This window comes from Macadamia integrifolia, unplaced genomic scaffold, assembly GCF_013358625.1.
Source record: "Macadamia integrifolia cultivar HAES 741 unplaced genomic scaffold, SCU_Mint_v3 scaffold_204A, whole genome shotgun sequence".
NCBI lineage: Eukaryota > Viridiplantae > Streptophyta > Magnoliopsida > Proteales > Proteaceae > Macadamia > Macadamia integrifolia.
This window is the reverse complement of record NW_024870641.1, coordinates 161,802-184,614: the sequence shown is the minus strand read 5'-3', so window position 1 is coordinate 184,614 and position 22,813 is coordinate 161,802. Positions and strand designations below refer to the sequence as shown.

The following is a 22,813-nucleotide window of genomic DNA, read 5'->3' as shown; positions in this document are numbered from 1 at the left end:
AAAAAAAAAAAAAAAAACAAAAAAAAAGAGAGAGAGAGAACAGCACCGCCATTGATGCGTACAAGGATTGTTATCGTTCAACTGCTTAACTAGCATTTGATGATACCCTTTCCCTTAGCTGTTCATAATTTTTGTATCTATGCTGTATCACATGCTGTTTTCAGTGGCTATATTCTAATGTGCCTTTGGGTTGTTAACAGGCTTTTGCTTTTGCTGTCTTCTCCGATCAACAGTCCGCAGTGGCAGCAAGGCATTCATTGAATGTAAGAGTTACTAGTTTTCAATGTGCATATGGTGCTTAGAAGATCTTATACTTTTGTAACCTTTATGAAGCATTAAGTTTTTAATTTGTTTGGGGGAGGGGGGAAACTTTGGTTTGAACTTTGAAATACCTTTTTTTTTTTTCTGGCCTGCTGACTCTGGACGATTTGAACTTTGAAATACCTTTTTTTTTTTTCTGGCCTGCTGACTCTGGACGATTTTCTCTCTTTTCCTTTTCCGGCCAAAATTATTTTGTTCTTATTAAGAAGTGTCAGTAATTTGGTTTGAACTTTGAAATACCTTTTTTTTTTTTCTGGCCTGCTGACTCTGGACGATTTTCTCTCTTTTCCTTTTCCACCAAAATTATTTTGTTCTTATTAAGAAGTGTCAGTAATTTCTATCTTAATAAATCTTTTCATCTAGTCATCCAATGCATTAATCAGGCTCCATTTAATTGCAAGGGAAGTGAAGTGAAATTAATTTAGCAGGGTTGTTTAGTTGTATGTAAAATTGATGTAAATTTAAAAAAATTTATAATCCAGTCCACTTTATTAACTTAGAACCAAGTAGACCCATCTCAATTTTCTCCAGCCCACTTAGTAAAACTTTTCCTTAATTAGTTTATTTTATGCACCCAAGTAGCACCTCATTCTGGTCCGCAACTGTAAGTATTTCTACAAACAAACTTTGAGAATTCCACTTGCCAAGACAGAACCAGGTCTTATTCATTTACGACTCATGAACCCCATCTGTATTCTAGTACATGCCGTAAATTTCTATTGAACATAAGTATTGATCATCAATCAAGAGTCATGGGCCTCATGGCCCAGTTGTAAGGTTTACTTTCCTTCTGTGAAAGAGAACCACTAGATACTTAGATTGGACTTTTATTTAAGTGGGAGAGGGTGGCAGTAAGTACTTGGGAAGAATTGTTTTTCTCATTAAAGTACTTGCAAGATGGCTGTTAAAAAAAAAAAAAAAGGAAAAAATTTCAGAGTATGCCAAAGATGATAATTCTGGTCCGCAACTGTAAGTATTTCTACAAACAAACTTGTATATGAGTATATCAAAAACCATATCCTACAACTGTACATTCATATTTCTCTGGGTCTTGATTTTAGGTATTCTAGTACATCCGTAAATTTGTAAAATTTAATTCTACATTTCTGCTGAATATACCTTTGAGTGTAAAATTTAGTTTTTTTTTTTTTTTTTTTTTTTTTTTTCTATCAGATTAAAGAGAATTTATCTAATTTACCTTCTGATTTGTTGTTTTAGAATGTGTGATGAACTAGTTCGTTATGTTTTTGAATAAATAAAAGCTAAAAAATAGTTTTTCATGGACCATTTGACCAAAAGATTGGACATTGATGATGTCAATCTCCAGTTCCAAACCATATAATCCTAGAACTATTGAGTAGTCAACAAACTATGTGGTTTGATTTGTGAGGTTGTTATACCATTCAAGCTGGATACCAGACTACTGGCTGTGAACCCTTGTGTATATAAGATTTAAAAGCATAATATAAGATATTGGGGCAGGTTTCTGGCACCATGGATGGTGCAATTTAGTAGTGTCACTATGTTGACATATGGCAGTTGGTACTATGATACCACATGACAGTTTGGTAAATAGTTGTCGAGGCGTTGTGGCCTTGGCATCTAGGCGGGCGCCATGGTTGCCTTGTTGGTTTTGCCTTGCTTCCAAGCCCCCTCCCACGCCTTGGGTTGCGTAGACGCCATGATAACTATGGTTTGTTCTGAGCCCAATTTCGTGGATATGTTGTGCATGTCGTAATCTAGGTGTTGATTCTGAGTTCTGGTTTGTCAGTTGTCAAAACAATGTTTTCAAAATTGTTTGAGTTAATTCCTTTTTGAAGAAGTTGGGACTATTGAAGAAATCATTGGGAAAGTAGTATATCATACATTTGGTGTGTGATTGCAGCTGCTCTCCTATTACCCTGATCTTGGTGGATATTGGGAAATACGGGTTCTGAGAGCTGTATGTTATAGTGGGTTACCCTGTGCACCAACAGGAAAATCATGCTGCCATGAAAGCTAGTTCTTTCTTTTGATGAAATTAAGCAATAACTTTTCTTTCGAAGATTTCAGTTTTACGTTAATGTATAGTTGAACAAATGCTTAAAATTCTTAATTAACAATAGTTTGTATTTCGGTTTAGAAATTTATATTGTACTTACATTGTACCATCATTTTGTTTATTCATAAAAATTCTAAGATTCTTGTATTTAGATTCTTCTTTCTAATGTTAACCTTCCCACTCCTGGGCTTCCCAAAGATGGAAGCTTTAGCTCCCCTTAGAAAGCATCATGTATGGATTAGTAGTGTTTTCATTTGTACTGCTCAAACACCTACTATGTAAAAAATTGAAAAAAACCCTGCTGTGCCTAGAATGTTTTGTTCGGTAGAGGTAGGTGCTGTTAGTCATTCATGTATCATCTTATTAAGACAAAAATATATGAAGTAAAACAATAGAACTGTGCTAAATAATGCAAGTGAAACTGCTTCTGGATATGTGTGTGACTTGACCAACTTGTATGTAATTAACTGTTCAAAAACTCAGGCTGTACTACAATCCTACTAATAAAAAGGGCTTAATGGCTAAACTTAGTGCATTGAACTATATGTTGTGATCTGTTTTGTTTTTCCCATCCTTCGTTGCTCATGAGATGATCCTTTTGGATCGTCATGATGCTTTTTTTTTTTTTTTTTTTTTCTTCCCCGGTAAGATCATCGTGATGTTTCTTGATGCATATGGAGATGCTCCTTTCAATTTTGAGATCACCTATTTGTGAAGAATTCCTGATAATGCTTTTATATCCATTATATTATTTGGATATTGCTTTTCTAAGTTACTGGTTGGCAGGCTTGTTCAACAATGGCTATTTCATCTGAAAAGTTGGCTGAAGAAACTTTATGATGTTAGTCTAATAGATGGACTTCCTTGGTTTCAACACTTGTCGATATCGTTGTTGTGAATCCTAGCCTACTTTTGTGGATAGGGAAAAAGGAACCTAGAATAGCATCCTTGTTGAACACCTATCTAGGTGGGTATTATTTCGGGTTTTATCTTTTTAGAGGTTGCTTTTCAGTGAAACACCCTCAAGTGCATATTGTTGTAGAACCATGTAGCAAACAAGGTGGTGACATAGCTTGCTTTTCTCCATTTGCATGAGTACAACCAGTGCGAGTCTTATAAATAATGGAAAATTGAAATGATAGATAAACAATAATTAGGATGGTTATTCTTGAAATGTTGCATTTTTTCTACGACACTACCTTGTTCCAGTTCTCATTTCTGGTACTGAACACCCATGAATCTAACTTTGCATGTAGGGATTGGTGTTTGACCTTGAGAAGGAGTCAACCTTGTATATAGATCTTGCAAAATCAAATTCTAGATCTAAGCGCTCCAGAACAGGTCTATCACAAGTTTAAGTCTGCTTAAATATTGTTATTTTCCTTTTCATTACAAAAAATCTTTACCAATTATGTTTGTTGAACCTTGTTCTAAAACTGTGATTCTAAGAAGCAGATGATGGAACGGCTGGTTCTTCTGAAAAGAAAGTTAGGGGCTCTGCTGCATATCCAGGAGGAATTTCTGACTCTGGTAAGATAATTTCCAGACATGTTTAGAGTTGGAGGAGTCAGTATTTACTCATAGTAGCTCCTTGCCAGCGCTGTTTGTTTTATTCTGTATCCTCCCTTTCTTATTTCAAGTTTTATCTGGCCTCTTGTTTGCAAATTTGGTTATTTTCATATGTTTACCATCCCAATATTTTTTCCTCCGAAAATTTGAGACTTAGTTCACTCCACCTTGCGCATGTTTCATTTTCTTCCTTAGGAATTAGTTTCTTAGTCACATGAGAACACATACTTCTAAAAGCTCACTTTGCACATTTTTGGCACGCTTGGGCACTAACAGGTGTTGGCAGCAATATTCACATGCCTGGAATGAGTAATTCTGCTTACAACATGATTGGTTATCCATCTACACAAAGGTCGTCTGCACGACTTAAGCACATCTTTCTTATTTTAAATTGATTACTTCTCCGTGTAATAGGTATTATTGTTATATATATGTCCTATTAAATTCTAGCTGAAATGTCAATGGCCTCTGTTCTGGGCTGTAGTCTGGTACTGACCTTGTCAACACATGCTGCTGTATTTATCTAATTTTCCTGCATTTTCCTTAATTTCAGTCATGGGGACTTTGGTGGTGGTATTGGTGGTGCCAGTCTAGTGGCCACTATGAAATTGGTGAGGCTTACATCTCTATCTGTAACTCGATTTCAAGTCAATGCAGTTATATGAGAATATTTTATTACTTTTTTTTTCCCCTATAATATTTCTAGCCATGGTAGTTTAAGAAAGATCAATGCTTATGTTAATATCAAAGTGTGGGTGAGATATCCAAGAAAGTACATCAGAACCATACAGGCCTATAAAGAGCAATCACCCTGGTGACAGAATTATGATAAATCCCAAACAGCTAATGAACCTGTTATAATATGATGCCAGTTAGAGCATAGTTTGAAATCTCGGTCGAAATCACCGAGATTTTGCAAAATATTTCGGTTTCGACGAAGGTCGAGACGAAACCGAGTGTTGTTCAGCAGGAATGTAGGGTCTCGACCGAAATCCTTTTGGCATAAAAATGCACTGTTTTGATCGAAATTTCGATTTCAACTCGGTTTTGTGAGCTTGAAGTAGGTTCTCCTCTTAGAGGTGAAAAACTCTTAAAAAAAAACCCAGATTTGGTATTTTTTTGTCAAATCACCTACATTTCTTGGTGGAACAAAGTATTGGGGACTACTACAATGCATGAGCAAGATTTGTGTATGATTCAAACTTAGAGGTATATCTTTTTTTCCTCAAAGGTTTTGGGCATTCCTGGAACTCTATGTGGTACTGACATAGAGCTGGAGGAACGGTTTCGTATAGGTGTTTTAACTTTGGTTGTACTTTAGTACTTGAGACACTTTGACATTGTGCAATAGTTAATGGTTTTCCTTCATTCCTAATGCATATTTTAGTTGTTTTCATTGAATTTTATGTGTTCTACAGTGTATGCTACCAACCTAGGGTACCGAACCAAACTTACATTTTGGGGGTGTATTTTTACAATCTAAAGGTTTCCAATATGTTTATAAATTCTTAATTAGAAGTTTTGGGCCAAAAAATGCCATTTGACCACTGAAATGGCCATTCGAAACATGCAGAGTTTCAGTTGAATTTCGGTCAAAACCCAAAATAGTTTGGTTTTGACCAGGGACGAAACCAAAATCTCAAACCTTAAGTTAAAGATGAAAAGGCCACCTCATATGAGTGAATTTGGATCTTTTAAATGCCTGAGAAGAGAAGGTTTTTTAATGAGTCCTTTTACCAACATATGATGCAAAATATACTAGGGACAAAATGATGCAAAAATACTAGGGACAAACTCCTGAATAGCTTTGAAGCAGTTAAGTAATCTATTCTTGCCAATGGTCTTGAGCAGACTGTCATAAACCTGTTGTTGATGAATAATATTATGAAAAGAAGTATATATCTATGAGAAACACTAGGCTATTCCATCATAGCTTCTCTAACTTGGAGAATGATTAGGAGAATTGGAATCAAGATAGCACGTTGGGCAGAAGCTAATGATTATTCATAGTTCTATTCTACTGTGGCTATTGTAAATATCTGGCCACCTCATCCTGGTTAATGAATCTGATTTTGGAAAAGCTCCTTCAGTAACCTGGTTACATCCAGTATCAGTAGCACTATGATTACGAGTAGTGGGGTTGTTGGAGCCTACTTGGGTCCTACAGGAGAATGAGATTCTACTAGAGCTAAGGTTTCCATTCTTCATTTTGGCATGGGCTATGTTCTTAGAAGGGGTTTTGACTTTTGACCAAGTAAGCATTGAAGGAGATGCTGCTAATGTCATCATTTGCATGAACTAGGATGATGTTCCTTGAAGATTTTCTGACCTAATTTAGGATATTAAATACCTACCTATTTTGTCAAACTCCTCATTCCATTGGAAGTCCAGATTGACCAATGAGTTGGTAGACAGCATTGACAGAGAGAGGTGTGGTACAGTGAAGGGAGGTGTTGCTGTGGACGCCTGAAAAAAGCGGAAGATTGCACTTAGGGTGGTGGTCTTGAGGAACTGGCAGCGGGAGAGGATCTGCAGGAAGGAGATGAGCTCAAGGCAGTGAATGGTGATGAAGCTGTAGGCAGCGCAGGAGAGGGTGATTCTGTTGTGTGATGTGTTGAAAGTACCATGATCATTATTCAAACTAATTTCTTTGTTCTTTAAGGCTGCTAATAAGGTTTTCAGCCATTTTTTATGAAGAGCAGAAAATTTTGATCACTGTTCACTTGACCTGAAATTCTCTCCAATCAACTCCCTAGCTTTTGAAGCAACTTCGACCACTTGCCTAGGAATCCTGGTCACGAGTGCTCCTTGCCGTGCATAGCTCTCTTCTCTCACCGTGCTTCTCTAGTTCATCCCCTTTCGTCTCTCCAGTCTCGCCCCTCCACCTTCTTCTTCTATCTCTGTCTGTTCCTCTTCTGCTGCATCCTCTTCCACCACCACCATCGTCATACAGTTAGTAAAGCAAGATGAGGTCATTGGTGGAGGAATCATCAAGCGAGCTTTCACGGGCAATGGCAATGACCAGGGCTTGGACTCAGAAGAATCACCCCGATAATGGGTTGGGTCAGGACTCAAAGGAATCTCTGGGCCAGTGCTCCATAGCTTCCACATGAAATTGCAAGGAGGAAGCAAAGAAAGACAAGCCGTTGTTTTACCCCGTAAGAATCCTACCAAAATTGGTGGTATTTTGAGAGGGGTAGGGTGGAGAAGACAGGGCACTGACAGAAAAGTCTGACGGCACACCACTTTTCCACTCTAGACATCCAAAAACCCCATATTACCATATTCTTGGGTAAATTTTGAGAGATTCCCTCACTGTTGCATCCCACCCCACTACTCTCCTGACAAACAAACGTGGCTTTAAGGTTTATTTCCCTGGATTTTAAATTTGGCAATGTTAAATTTGAGCAAGTAGTAGTTGTGAGATTTTTTTGTTTTTGTGGCTTGAAGATGAGGTCAAGGAGTGTCAAAATCTGACTTGTCCAATGTGGATTCTCCATTTATAAGAGATCCACTTAACAATGCATATATAATGTCTATAGCTCTGTGGCTCTGTCAACTATATCGGCCATTGCTAGAATGGTGTTTTGTACATCTGCTACATCATTTTTATTTCTACATGCCTTTTATCTCATTCCATGATATGACATTTCTGGGGACTTTTCCTATATTAACAGAGTAATTCATCAGCACCTTATGTTCCACAAAACACTGTACCATGCCCAACACTTTTCGTGGCGAATCTGGGGCCAGCATGTTCTGAGCAGGAGCTAACAGAAGTATTTTCAAGGTTTGTTGATTTGAATTATTTTTCTATGCATATGAATTTGTAAGCTTGGTACGGAATTGATTGCAATATTCTATGCTTCTGTTTGTTACTTTGGTAGATGCCATGGATTTTTGAAATTGAAGATGCAAAACAGATTTGGAGCGCCAGTTGCATTTGTTGATTTTCAGGTACTGCTTTGTGACCTCCATATGGACTTGTTTTAATTAGGAAAAGTTGACTTCTGGTACTTCTATAGCATATTATTTCTTGATAGTTTCTTAAATATTCTGCAATGGATTACTGTGCGTGCAGGATGTTGATTGTTCTGCCACTGCCCTAAATCATCTTCAAGGAACTCGTCTTTACTCATCAACTGATGATGAGGGCATGCGCTTGGAGTATCCTTCTGAACAGAGCTTCAGCTTCTCTATCTTTTGTCTTTTTGGTGTGGTTTTCAAATGGGTGAATTTCTTTTTCTTAACAACAAATCTAGGTTTGCAAAATCACGAATGGGGTTGCGTAAGAAGCTGACATAGATGTAACATAGAACAAGTGAAGGATGCATTTTCTCGTAATCATTGACCAGAATGGACATCAGCTATTTGTGTGGTTAATGGGAGAAAGCTGCTTCGTGTGGAAGTCACTATGCTTTTCCAGGTGTATTTCCTTTTTCAACCATGGGGTCGGCCTATTCAGGGCATTTATGATTGGAGTGGCATTCACTGCCTCCTAACAATGTGGTGACAGATTCTTTTTTCGGTGAGTAGATGGGTTACAGGTCTGGGCATGGAAATTGAGGAGAGAAGAATGATTAACATTTACACTGTCGTGTTGTTGGAATTCAGTTATTGAAATCCTACATTCCTTTTGCTATTATAGTTTCTTGAATTTAAGTTCCTAGTAAATTAAGATCCTAATAATTTACCAACATTTCTTTTTCGATTGTATTTAATTACACTTTGTTAGTAGTTTCAAGTGGTGAATTGTAGATCCAGTCCTTCCAAGGAAAAATTCCATGTCCAACTAGTTAGTATCATCTCAGTGAGCCATGCCAACCTACTCTTGGTAAACTCATTTAAATGACAAGTTGGTATTGCATCTCCAAACTTCGTCTTGCAGTAGGTCTGGGTATTACATTTGTTCTTTCCATTTCTACTACTGTATGGAATGAAATGTGCTCAGTTTTGCAGTGCAACATGATAGATTTATTTTACCACTACATGAAGTTCCCTGATAGATTCATCCTGTGCTTCTGTCAGAGTTATCTGAGGCTAAAACGTGTTTCCGTAAGCTGAGCCTTGGGATCTGTTATTCAGACTTCAGAGTAGTTCACCTGAATTCTTTCTTTTCTGGACAGAGAGAAGGGATGCTATGATTACTTAACATTTCGGGATTCTTGTGACCTCTTGTACAATCAGATTCAGAATTTGGTGGAGGCTTGCCTTATCTTTTTGATGCTTGATAGAGATTTGCATAGATGGTATACAATGAGTTGCACGATTCTGTTTCGTTCAAATCTGGTATTTTCAAAATGTTTGTTCATGGCTTTTCAGATTTCCCAGAGCCAAAATAAGAGCTGAACTTGCACTTTCATTTCTCGACCGTTAAAAGATTTATCCAGCAAAACCATGGCCAAATTTCTGTGTGATCTTGGGGGAAAAGTATCGAGTCTTCAACTCAGACATTAGCGAAGAGACAGGGTGGTGGAGGATTTGCATGACAGTTTACCTGAGTTCTTTGTTACCTTTCAAGATTTCATAATAATGATCCTGATAACAATTGCTAACTCACCAATCAGTCGATATCCAGAGGAACTAAAACCCACTCTAAGAATAGTAGCATAAAGAATAACTACAAAAGAGACTTGATGAACCATGACCTTCAATTTTTAGAATCCTCTGTATATCAATTCATATAGGTTCCCTAAAGAACCTAACTCCCGGTACTCGACTCCTAGAGCAACTGAAACACCGACTCCATCGAAGTTATTATGACATATACCCTGCAATGAAAATGAAATCAAGTTCCTTACCTCTGTTTTTTACCGTATTGCAGGCCAGATCAATGTTGAATCTCATAGAACAGGGGGGGGGGATTACAGATTTCAGAATCTTATCAAGGAATCATTCCTTGGTGCTTTAAAAAATTGCATCTATGATTGCAATCATTGTTAAGGGATTACCAGGTATAAAAAATAGAACTACAAGTCTACAACTTCATCTGCATTTTAAAAAAAATCTAAATTATATACAAGGAGTTGAAAATTGAAACATAAATTAGGACTAAAAAAAAATCAGCCGGCATTCCTCAAACAACTTTAATAACAAGAAGCCAGTCTCAAACTGACTTTGCAGAACTTGACCTCGAGAGGAAGACTAAGTTCATCTTCCCTTAGAACTTTTAAATCCTCAAAACTAACAAAAAGCTTGCCCGACACGATTGAGCCAAATATTATTGATACTCTTCCATGCCAATATATCAAAGCATTTGCAACAATTCATCATCTGCTTCACTTGGTGTAGCAGAATCTGATGTCTGGTCTAGAATTCGATCAGAAACTTATTAAAAGTGTGTCATGTTCCGGCATTGCTTATCGCTTTGCTTTCTGATCTACTGGACCTGCAACGGCTATTTCGAATAGCTCAGTTTCCCCTTTCCGATCTGGGGACATGTTGGTTCCCCATTTACGATCTGGTGACATGTTTTCACCTTTGTAGTCGTTCTTGGAGGTATATGGATTATGCCATTGAGGGTCAAGAATTGCCATGGAGAAGAGATCTCGGCTGTCTTCATAGCCAGATGCAGAACCTTTTTCAGGAGAGGCAATGAAACATGGGTTTGGAGTCCTCTGCGCATTTGCAGGCAAATACTTGAAAGCACTCTGTCCAAAAGTTACTAATACTGTAATGTCAAACATTCGCAGCTAGAGTCGGGTAGAGTGGGAAATTGAATTCATCCGATTTGCAATTGATTACATGAACCAGTTCTGAATCCACAGTGAAGAACACCTTCTTTTGAGATGGATCAAAACCACAACCAATTACCTTGTCTCTGCTGTCCCATTCTGTCTTTTCAGCCTCAGAGACCAGCTTCATGCCTAGTTACAGGGAAAATTGAAAGGGTCTGAGTGGTTTATTGAAATGAGAGTGATGAACAATTAAGATGAATGAGAATTGAGAAGAAACTTCTACTTACCATCAAGGAAAAGAGAACCATTGGAGTTGAATCCAATGGACCCAGCATAGCTTCCAGGGATTTGCCGTGGAAGAGACCCACCTACGCTGAACCCAACTGAGAACACCGTCATCTCGTTCTGACCTCCTTCTTCATTGATCCGAAGCTTCAATTCTTGGGTTCTTCCACTGCCATTGATTTCTTTAAAATGGATTAATGAGTCCGACTGTACACTCACATTAGATTTCTGCGGAATGAGTTTCGTGAGCTCGCCGGAACCTGGGCTTCTCTTGGCGCTGATGACAGATTCAACTTCATCGTTAGGACAAGATTTAATGGTGATCTCGAAATAAGCTTCTTGAGGGAAGGAGCTATTCTCGAGAGGAGGTCCTGGCAAGGGCAGAGAAGATTTGACAATAACGCATGAAGATGAAGCACAGGAAGGAGCGGTACCCATATCGATTTTCATCGATTCAGGATTGAATCTAATCTTCTGCATGAAATCGACAGACTCTGCGCACACCTCCCAGTTTATATCCACTGTTGTATCTCGTCCCTGATCCGCAGCAGAGCATAAACCCAAAAGATTCGATCGAGTAGAAGGAGATGGAGTCTCGGCTGTGAAGCCAAATCTAGACCAACCATACTCTACTGCCTCCGAAACAAGCCAAGGATGATCAGCCCAATTGAACGAAGCATTTGGCGGAATCCCACGACGAAACACACTGTAGCTCACCCTATTCTGGGTATCTTGATGATGAAAACCAGCGAAGCTATCCCGATCCTGGGACTCATTTGTCATGGGAAGCTTTCCAATCCCTGATCGGACGCTCTCCACTTTCGTCTTCTCTGTAATGACAGTAACTTTTCTGTGACAACAATATCTCCAGATGAACACAATCAAGATCATTATAACAACAGCAGCGGACAATGTCTCCACTGCAGCATACACCAATCCTTGCATCTCCCCCTTTTGAGTGTAATCAAGTATATCCTCTCTGTATCTCTCGGTCTCTCTCTATAATATATGAGACAACCCTTCTTCAGTTTTTGTATGAGGAGGAGGGGGAATGAATTGGAGAAAGCTTGGAATTTGGAATAGCATTAATTGCTTTCACTATTGACAAAATGAAGCCGGCAAGGGCCCGTTGACAAAGACTAACTCAAAGATTCAAGAAAGAAAAAAAGAAGTAACAGGGCCCGTAGGATTAGAAGGTAACAACAGAGAATAAGAACAAATTGACACTTTCTTTTACTATCATCTCTTTAATAATCAAAACCTTTTTTAGGGTTTCGCTTTTTTTTTTTTCTTTTAATCTTGGATTAAGTTTTCGAAGGAGTGAGAAAAGGGCTGCGGTGGAGTCACTGGAGTGTCTCTATACAGAAGATAGTTTGCTTCTGCTTACTTTCCTCCCAAGACTTTCTAAAAATATTACAAAATTATTGAATACTTCTTTCTCTTCCTTCACCTTAGGGTGGGGGGCGGGGGTGGAGAGAGAGAGAGAGAGAGAGAGAGAGAGAGAGAGAGAGAGAGAGAGAGAGAGGAACAAGTGGGAAACGGACAAAACGGTTATGTAGTAGTTGACACGAATTATGGAAACACAAATTTATATGTCAGCTGAAAAGTAAACTGTTTTCATACCCTTTTTTCTATTTTTATTTTTCATGGTTTTATATTACAGTATCCACCTTGAAAGTCACAAGAAAGAGTTTACTCTGAAATCTGTAATCATCCTCTCGACCAATTATGTTACATGGAAGTTGGGTAATTGGGTTTGCAATGGTGGACTCCCACATCTTGTGAGCCCAATACATCGTTTTTCTATAATTATTTCTATTTAATGTGAAAAGAAAGTATGAAGCACGCCTGTGTTATTAATATAAGACAACTAGGTTGGAATTAGGATTTGGATTTGGATTTTTTTTTTGAAGGACTGAGGACCAACTAGAGGAGGCACATAGGTATCCAACTAACGGGGCAGGTGGCTTTTTTGTCATTGCCTATGTTTGAGCATGAGGATGCGCAAACAAGTAACAATCTTTTCTTAATTTAATTACAATTAAGATTTGGATTTATGCCTGAGAAGATATGGAAATCATGCCAATTGGTAATAACAATAACATATTGTCTTAACACCTATCTGATGGGGGAAATCGCCAACTCATGTGAGAGCACTTCATAAGAAGATATTAAGTGATAAATTATTAGACAGGATTAAATTAGTCTATACTTTAATGTGGATAATGGTGAGTAGGTACAAGACCTGATAAGGGATAGTTCATTTGTGATCCTAATAATCTTCACATGCTCATCAATAGGAGTATATAATCTCATGACAGAATTGTATAATGAGGCCTTTTTGTATATAATCCAACATTCCAACTACCTTCTTAGATGAATGGGTTCTCAATTTCAACAAAGTGGAAGGTTGATATGACAATTCAGACCATTGGATCATTGGGTTTACAAGGATATTAATTGTCTAATTCCAAAACTAAATGGCGGAGTTTGTGACTCATCACATGCTTGAGTTATATGTTGCAACTTCCTCCTAATATTAGCTATCGACTACCTAGATCAATCATATCAAGGAAAACACAAACGAGGGAACAAAACTAACACTACGGCCCCATTTGTTTAGAAGGGAGTCGAGGGTGGGATAACCAGACATACGGGACCTACACTGTGATGGGGTGAGAGACAAGGATAGTAAAGTAAAGGTAAATGTACCTTAGCATCGCACCCATCTCGTTTGGTTGGGTGAGAGGGTTCGGGAGTCTTGGAGAGATGGAGAGAGAAGTCGAGTAAGAGGAAAGTGGAGAGAGAAACCACGTAGGTGCTGCAATCGACAGCTTTAGGGGGCGTTTGGTTCAAATTATCCATCGGACCAGCTTCCAGGGAATCAGTTTCCCATTAAATTTAAACCGTTTGACTCATTTTTGTGAAAAGCCGATTCGGAGTCGTGGTGGCCAGTAGAATCAGGGATTTCAACTAAAATCCATGATTCATTCGGATTAACCTCAATAGGTTAATCTAGGATCGAGTCACGGTTTATTGGGTTGCTATAAAAAACATGGATTCACATTGACACAAAAATTTCGGAGTCCTACGATTCTCACGGTGAAGCTCGATCGAGGTTCTCCCTGAAACAGAGCGACAGAGGTGAGAAATCCCATTGTCCTCTTCCTTCTTCTTCTTCTTCTTCTTCTTCCTCTGCTTCCTCTGCTTCCTCTGCTTCCTCTTCTTACTCGTCTTCGTCTTCTTCAGCTCGAGGATTCTTCTTCCTCTTCCTCTTCATCTTCGTCTTCGTCTTCTTCTTCTTCTTCTTCTTTCTTCCTTATCTTTTTCTTCTTCTTTTTTGTGTTTAGGGTTTCTCACGTTTACCCTCTGTCCATGATAGATGCTCGCATCTGAGAAGGTTGCCTAAAACCGAGTTGATTGAAGGTGAGATTTCCCCTCTTCTTTGTATTCTTGGCCTACATTTGTGTTTTATTAAGATTATTGAAGTTCAATTTCTATTTTTCAGGTTGTAAACTTCATATCTAGGGTTTACCCTCTTTCCAAATCAGACGATTGACTCCAAGGTTTGAATATGCAAAATCGAAGCTTGATTTAAGGTGAGATTTCGATTCTTATGTGATTTTTTCTTCTTCGTATGTGTGTTCTTAATATTATGGAAATTCGGTTTCCATTTTTTCAGCTTTTCTTCTTCTTCTTCTTCTTCTTCTTCTTTCTTTCTTTCTTTCTGTAAAGAAATTTCTGTTATTTTGTAACTTCCTTTGGAATGTATGGAATTCTGACTAGGTTTTGATCTCTTTTTCTTCTCTGCTTCTCTGTAAAACTATAATGTTTGCTTTGGTAATCTCTGTTACTTTGCTTTGTAGTTGTCTCTATTTTGATATGTGAGCTTGAGCGGGGTCAGGTTTGTATGATGGAAGGAAAAAAGGGTGGGTTTTCAATAGGAGCAGAGAATGTTTTGGTTTTCCTGTTCTGTTCATGAGCATCTTATTGCTTTTTGTTTGAATTGCTTCTTGATCGGTCTGGGTTTTGAATGAGAACACTCATTAGCAACTCTGATCTGCACGGTCACCTTCGCCTCGGGTTTTACAGTCCCTGGAGGTTTCAATGTTGATGGCCCATAAAATGGCATGGCTACCTTGTTAAGGAAGCCTGCATTCAATGTTTTCGTCATCTGCATTACCATGGCTTTGTATCTGTCTATCGTGGTTGTGGTGAACAACATTTGTGCACAGTTGGCTGACATTCATGTCTTAATTCTTGTGGCTAAATTTAGCTCACCATTGTTGGGTTTAGCCCTCATTATGATGGCTGTGGCATGTGAAGCGGGTTTGTACTGGGTCATACTTAAACTCCAGTGGCTAGCCACAGTGGTTTTGGTTATTGGATCCATTTTTCTTTTCTATATGGTATATTTCCTTTTTCTAATTAATGTCCCATATAAGTTCAATTACCTTGTTCCACGGTACATCTCCTGGAGGTTCTATCTTTTGATCTGCAAAATTGATAGAACCTTTGACAACATGGATTGGTTATCTGGTGTTAAAGAGGTCTGAATCACCTCATGGGAAGAGATGTTTCTTCCTTTGTTTAGACATTATCATCAAATGTAAGGGTTTGGGTTTGTTTCATTTTGGATCTGTTTGTTGAGAGGAAAAAGAACTCGTATGCATGATATGTATTACGGATAACAACAGATTCCAATGTAATAATAGCGTATGTGATATGTTGTATTAGTGTTATATCATCATGATCTTTAGTATAATTAAGAAAAATTATATTTGGGTTCTCTTTAGTTTAAAATTTTTTCTCATTCTACTCTTCCATGTGCAATCTATTTAGGCATAATGAAACCTCTCATAGCATATACTTCCCTAGCTAAATCTAGTTTTTTACTCTGTAATGCTCATGCAATAGCTACTTTTGCCTGCTTTTTTGTGCTAGATGATGAGTGTGAGGCTCCTTAATTATAAGTTAGACTCTTATTTTATTTGATGTGGTATAGAGATTTAGTAGACGAGCATGTACCATCTATAACGGTTAAGTTAGTTGTACTATTGCAACATGTTGATCATAGGTTCAAAACCTAGAAACATCCTCACTTGCGAAGTAGAGGGTAAGGTTGCATCCATTTGCCCCTCCAAGACCCCGGAGTAGCAGGACCCTTACGAAGTAAGGGATAAGGTGGAGCCGGTGTTGGTGGACAGCTGTTATGATGATGATGGTTTCGTGTGTCCAACTGGACATGGTCAAGGTGGTTCCAATATTCTTATATGGTAAAAATTTGACTAATAGTTGGAGAAGCACTCAAGGGAGCTTGGTTGAAAAGGTTTTTGACTAATCTAAGACAATTGCACAAGCTAAAGAGTCAAGAGCATATTAGTTGATCAAATATGCGGAATGGATACCTTATCAGAGAGATTATTCAGCAAGGTGATGTAGCCTTTACAAAGTTGACTTTGTAGATATTTTGTCTGATCCCATGACAAAGGGTTCATCACCAGTTGCATTTGAGAAACATGTTGAGAACGAGTGTGAAGTACATAGGAAATTTGCTTTGACGTAGAAATGATAGATTGTTAGAATTGTGTCTATCAAATTGGAATTTTCGTTTAATATTTAAATTTATTTATTGTGCGTGATTATTGATGGGTATTCACTTACAGTTCTCGATTGGGATAGAAATGATGATTCCACACTATATATTATACTAAAATATTTGTATCCTATGTAGTCTGCCAGCCCCCTTTGGATAAAAAAACTGGATTGGGTTGGATTTGTCTCGGCTTGGATCTCTAGAGAGGGTCATTCCGATCCAGTCAGACTAAGGCAACTGCCTCAGTTGGGATGTAGGTATAATTTTTCATCTCCTGCAACTGAGTATGCTTTTTTTTTTTTTTTATGGTACTAATAAGTGTGGATGTTTTAGCTTCTTCAATTTGAATCCGAACACTCATTACTTGGGAACTTTTGAATTATGTAGTTCTCTTAGATGGTCATTGGGTCATGGATAGAAATTAACTCTGATCAACTTTTGATCAGAGTTGCTATTGCTGCCAAGGTCAAATTGAGGCCAAATCTTGGGGAGATGATCACTCTATTTTTCCATTTTTCCTTCTCTTCATGCTGTATTTATTATTTTATATTTGTTGGGTATGTAACGAGTGTTGAAGGTTACTGATGATAGGAGTGTTCCTATTGTGAGTTGAGTTGATTTTTAGAGTTTAGGGTTATGGCTACGTTTCCATTATAGTTATGTACTTCATAGTGTAATTGTGTAATTGGGCATTTAGTCAATTATTTGAAAAAATAATGATTCATGTGTGCAAATCTCTATGTGTTCTGAGAGTCATTTTTAGGGTATTTCGTTGTGGTGTACAGCGATCATTGTATCTGGTTCTACTATAGTGTCCTATATAGTGTCCTTGTAGATTCAATATAAAACAAGGATGTTATGCAATGGGATATTGCCCCCCACTTTTTTTTTGGATAGTAGTTTTTTCCTTGTTGGAGATTACCAGAGTTAAATTAGGAGTTGTTTTCTGGTTTTTGGGTTTATTTAACTACATCGAATCCTTGAATAAATGTAATAGTTCCTAAATTGATTAAGAGTTTGAATGAACTTTTGGGCTTCTTGAATGTGGAATAGACTAGACACAGTAGATCCTCCAAATATCCCTGTTCTTGCAGCTCAGTTTAAGATATTTAGCTATGACAAAGATAGATGGGTTTCCTGAGAAGAGGAAACTATTGTTCATGTTTACTCAATTTAGAACTCTAAAACAGTAGTTTAGATAAATTCCTAAACCTTTGATGAAAGTTCATTATCAGAATAATGTGATACTTTGATCCTGTCTAATTCAAGTGATGGCTATTCCTTGAATAGTTGAGCTATACCTACATGGATTCTATTTTTTTCTAATGATTGTACATTTGCCATCTTCACATCTATTGGGAAATTGTGAAGGGCTTGATTTTGTTCAGAGTTTATTTGTTTGTTCTTGTCATATACATTTTGTAGCTATTTTATAATCTTATGGCTTTGTTGAATTTATATCCTTCACAATTCAACATTGTCAATTGATTTTCTTTGCAGGGAGGGAAAATTGGTAGGAGAGGGGTTTGAAACTACAAATCAGAGAGGCCAACCATTAGTTTTCTATTTTTGTTTCCATAATTGGATTGGTCTTTCAGTTGACTCATTCAGACTTGTGATTTCATAGACATATGTAATTGATTAGAATGTAATATCATGAGTTGGAATGAACCAAGGATTGAGTTGAGATCTTGTAGAGATAGGTAATTGATTGGAACATTGGATATAGGTAATGATATGAAGATCTAAACAGTTTCGACCATGGTCACAATTGCTTTGACTATTTAGCTTTTTGTTCTGTGCTTGTTAACTTGTCATTTCTGTTAATGTCTTGTAAGGTTGTGGGTTGTGGATTGTGGATTTTTTTTGGACGAATAAAAGAATTCATTACCAAGAGGAAAACAAAAACGAATACAAAGGAGGGAGGACCCAAAAAGGGGCAAACCTCCATGGGGGAGGGAGACAAAACAGGGAGAAACCCTGTTAGTGGATATGTATATATAAATATGATAGATTCATTGCTTCGAGTTACGCTCTCTTCTTTTACTTCTTCGGTTCTTTTAGTTTTAGATTCAAATCTTGCAGATATATACTGGGTTCCTTCTTCAACAATTTAAAAAGTCAAATTATTACAAAATTGATCTTTCTGGGTGTGGCATGCATGTGTGTTCTCTGGATTTGACTCAAACTCCTGAAGCTTCAATGAAATGATTCTTTGTTCTCTGTTGATATTTTGATTATGTGCCAATAGTACCATGTACTACACTATGTAGAATTGGTGTTTACAACTTAAGTCTTGTAATGCACCGATTTGTAACTGAATCTTCTATATAGCACTAATTTATTATTTCTTTAATTTGAATGTAGATTTACTTTTACAATGGAGTTTGATGAAGGCTACAGGAGGCGAAGGAAAATCATAATCTTTGCAGCGACTGCTGTTGTTATAGCAGTCGATCAGTATATAAAAAAATATCTGAAGAAAGAGCCATACCGTTGTGAACCCCTACGCGGTATTATTGAAACAGAGAGAATTATCAGTCACACTGATAAAATCTGTCGAGAACAAATAAGGTTAAGCAAGAGGGCTTTTTTCAGTTTAAGTCATTTGATTAGGGAGAAGGGTCTATTGAGGGATAGTAGATCTGTGCAAGTGAATGAACAACTAGTTATGTTTCTACAGACAGTAGGACACAATGTTAAAAACTGCATCATTGCACACAAGTTTGGACATTCTGGTGAGACTGTAAGTAGGTACTTTAACCTTGTATTGGGAGCAATCCTTAAATTGTACCCGATACTATTGAAACCTCCAAGTGTCGCAGTGCATCATCGAATAACAAGTAATGAGGGAAGATTTTACCCTTATTTCAAGGACTGCATCGGAGCCATAGATGGGTCCCATATCCCTGCGTGGGTGCATTTAAGCGACTGTCCGAGGTTTCGTGATAGGAAGGGTGATATTTCCCAAAATATTCTTGTTGCCTGTGACTTTGACATGAAATATACTTACATTCTTTCTGGTTGGGAAGGATCAACATCAGATGCTCGAATCTTAGACAATGCATTGCACAGATACGGTGACAGAAAATTGGTGCTGCCACGAGGTAAATATTATCTCGTTGATGCTGGGTATGCTAACCAAGCGGGGTTCTTACGGCCAAATCGAAACGTTCGATACCATCTGAAAGAGTGGAGAAATATTGATCAGTCACCAAGTGATAAAAATGAATTGTTTAACCTGAGACATTCACAATTAAGAAATGTGATTGAACATTCATTTGGCCTCCTGAAGTCAAGATTCAAGATCCTGAAAAACCAACCAGAATATCTTTTCAAAACACAAGCAAGAATTGTGTTGGCATGTGTGTTGTTGCACAATCACATTCTTACACAGAATAATGTTGAAGAAGAAGAACGATGGCTTGATGAAGAGGATGAAGAGGTCGAAGAAGATAGTACTAGTACCCAATCCACCCCTCACCAAGTAAATGATGATGTTGAAGATGATAGTTCTGATGGCGAGGATCATGTGCCAGAGAATGGTGATTGGGATCTATTTCGAGAACAAATTGCTGACCAGATGTGGGCTGATTGAGTTGCAGACGATTTGTCCAACTCAGATTGAGTATTGAAGAATTAGAATATTTGTTATTGATTAACTTCTATTTGGAATGTAATTCTGATGTGGACAAACTTAAATTTTTTTTTGCATGGTTTGGGATGACTGTATAACTTAAAAAAGCTGGGTTCTAAAATTTGCATGGTTTGGGATGACTGTATAACATAAACATACTTGAAAGTAAATTTTTGTGTTGTGGGATGCATGTATGTTGACTATTAACTGAATTGCAATGCTAGGTTTATGGATTTCTCAATTAGTAATTGTTATTATTGCTTGGTTTAAATTTGTGTTGTGGGATGCATGTATGTGGACTATTAACTAAATTGTAATATTAGGTTTATGGATTTCTCAATTAGTAATTGTTATTATTGTTTGGTGTATAACATAAACATACTTGAAAATGACTGTATAACATAAACATACTTGAAAGTAAATTTTTGTGTTGTGGGATGCATGTATGTGGACTATTAACTGATTTGCAATGCTAGGTTTATGGATTTCTCAATTAGTAATTGTTATTATTGCTTGGTTTAAATTTGTGTTGTGGGATGCATGTATGTGGACTATTAACTAAATTGTAATATTAGGTTTATGGATTTCTCAATTAGTAATTGTTATTATTGTGTTTGGTTTAAATTTTTATGTTGTGGGATGCATGTATGTGGACTATTAACTGAATTGCAATATTAGGTTTATGGATTTCCCAATTAGTAATTGTTATTATTGCTTGGTTTAAATTTTTGTGTTGTAGGATGCATGTATGTTTACATGCGGACTATTAACTAAATTGCAATATTAAGTTTATGAATTTCCCAATTAGTAATTGTTATTATTACTTGGTTTAAATTTTTGTGAAATATACTCACATTGTATATGGTGTATTTTGTTAGTTTTGATGTGATGGAACCAACAGGAGATTCTAATAGTAGGTCACGGGACATTGCTTCATGGCCTAGTGCCGTTTCTTATTACATGTTGGAGTGTATATTGAAGCAGTACAAGAGTGGTAAGAGTGGAGATAATGGACTAAAAAATGTGCAGTTCATTGAAATTGCCAACCAACTGAAAGAGAAATTATTTACTAGTTACGACTGTGAATAAGTGAGAAACCACTTCCGGATTTGGAAGCAAAGGCTTAGAGCATTGAGTGACCTACAGAAGCAAAGTGGATTGGGTTGAAATGCATCTGATATGAGATTTGATGCTTCTCAACACTTCTGGAATGATTATAGGGTATAATGGGATTTTTTAAATTATAATTTCTATATAATTGTGTTTTTTTTTTCTTACTTACAACATAAGCACATTGACATTGTCCTTTATATTGCTAGAAAAAAGAACAAAAGTATTGGAAGGAACATAGTGTGCTCCCAATTCACCTTGAAGTTGGAGCTTTGCTAAGGAAAGAGATGGCAACTGGGAATGATTCAACAGTCCCCTCTGAAGCTGCCACTGAAGTTATGATGGACGTGACAGGTACTCAGGTTGAGGGAATAGGGAACAATGATGATGTTGACTATGAACCTATTGAAGAAGAAGAAAGTGTTCCTTCCACTCCCATTGGTAGTACCAGCCGTTCGCGAGGAAGACCTACTGGGTCCGTCAATAGTGGCAGAGAAAAGAGGAAGAAGGGTGTAGCTGAAAAGGTGGTAAGTCCACTGAAATCGATTGCTAACTCAATCGAGAAGATGGTAATGAGTGAATCTCAGTCTGAATTTGGGAGAGCAATTATAGATACTATTGATGCCATTGTAGACCTCAATTTTCAATAAAAGTTTAAGGCCAAGAAATATTTCATGGCCAAGAGGAATTCTGCCATTATCTTCTTGGAAACAAGAGTAGAAGATAGGCAAAATTTGCTTGAGATGTACTTGCCAGAGATTAAGAAGAATTGAGGTGATAAAAGGAAGTGTTTGGACATTCTACGACAATGGTTTTATTGAATAGAAAATGCATCTGTTTGGTTAATGTAACTTTTGGTTTATGTTAAGTCTGTGACAATGGTGGAATGTAGTATTAAGACATATTAAGACAATGGTTCTTTCTATGTTTCTCTCTGAATGATTTCAAGGTTTAAATATGGACAACATCATTTTTATTTGTCATAATATTTTTGGTTATTTGATTTGGTATAAATAGGGAGCGCATAGGTGACCCAGATTACTCCATTGAGAAAATTGGTGAGAGAGAGCAGAAATGGCATGTATTTAACACTCTTTGTCCTTATAACCTTCTTCATGATAAGTGATGGAGACAAGTGCATGCAACAATTGAAGAACACAGATGAGGTGAATATTGATCACATTTTATTTTATTTTATTTATTTCCTTTCCCACCATTGTATATCAGTTTCAATTACTGTTTAAGAGGTATAAAATTTGTGCCATTGAAGTCTCCTATTTTTTGTCCATCACACTCAGATGGGGGGGCGTACTTAATAGTATTTTCTATGCATATTTCCTCTATTGAAAATGTTTGTGTTAACTTACAGATGACATCGAATATATCCGCTTGTGCTATTGCAAAGTGTGATTACTGTGGGAAAGGTTGCTCAGTTTTCACTTCTAAGTCAAGGTCACATGTTGGAAGGAAATTTTTTAAATGTTCAATGAATTGCCCCTTCTTCATGTGGGTTGACCATCTTAAGATGTGTGACTGTGTGAACGGTCAGTGTAAGGTCAGAACTGCGAAAACAAGTG

General features: G+C 37.3%; 2 protein-coding genes and 1 long non-coding RNA gene across 6 annotated transcripts in view; 2 read left to right on the top strand and 1 right to left on the bottom strand.

The window, feature by feature from the left end:
- Positions 1–8,806, top strand: part of LOC122071308 (RNA-binding protein L) — a 9,780-nt gene extending 974 nt beyond the window's left edge. Inside the window, exons 2-10 of one of the 3 annotated variants that reach the window (XM_042635634.1) lie at positions 201–263; positions 3,619–3,703; positions 3,815–3,892; positions 4,208–4,283; positions 4,485–4,542; positions 7,609–7,721; positions 7,819–7,888; positions 8,013–8,098; positions 8,194–8,806. In XM_042635634.1, the coding sequence (XP_042491568.1) occupies positions 201–263; positions 3,619–3,703; positions 3,815–3,892; positions 4,208–4,283; positions 4,485–4,542; positions 7,609–7,721; positions 7,819–7,888; positions 8,013–8,098; positions 8,194–8,236 (672 nt within the window). In that variant the 3' untranslated portion in view covers positions 8,237–8,806. Of the gene's footprint in view, positions 1–200; positions 264–3,618; positions 3,704–3,811; positions 3,893–4,207; positions 4,284–4,484; positions 4,543–7,608; positions 7,722–7,818; positions 7,889–8,012; positions 8,099–8,193 lie in introns of all 3 variants that reach the window. The other 2 variants (XM_042635633.1, XM_042635635.1) reach the window with 2 other exon arrangements.
- A 1,111-nt stretch (positions 8,807–9,917) lies between these two features.
- On the bottom strand, positions 9,918–12,239 carry LOC122071297. The gene is made up of 2 exons (XM_042635622.1): positions 10,896–12,239; positions 9,918–10,797 (listed from the first exon to the last, which is right to left on the bottom strand). Exons 1-2 carry the CDS (start codon positions 11,836–11,838, stop codon positions 10,610–10,612), a joined length of 1,131 nt encoding a protein of 376 aa, XP_042491556.1. The 5' UTR covers positions 11,839–12,239; the 3' UTR covers positions 9,918–10,609.
- Positions 12,240–14,198: 1,959 nt separating this feature from the next.
- Positions 14,199–22,430, top strand: LOC122071298. 2 transcript variants are annotated; one of them, XR_006138134.1, is made up of 3 exons: positions 14,199–14,319; positions 14,402–14,492; positions 22,254–22,430. It is a non-coding gene; the product is annotated as an uncharacterized LOC122071298 (long non-coding RNA). The 2 variants fall into 2 exon arrangements; XR_006138135.1 differs by lacking the exon at positions 22,254–22,430 and adding an exon at positions 21,005–21,277.
- The last annotated feature ends 383 nt before the right edge of the window (positions 22,431–22,813 follow it).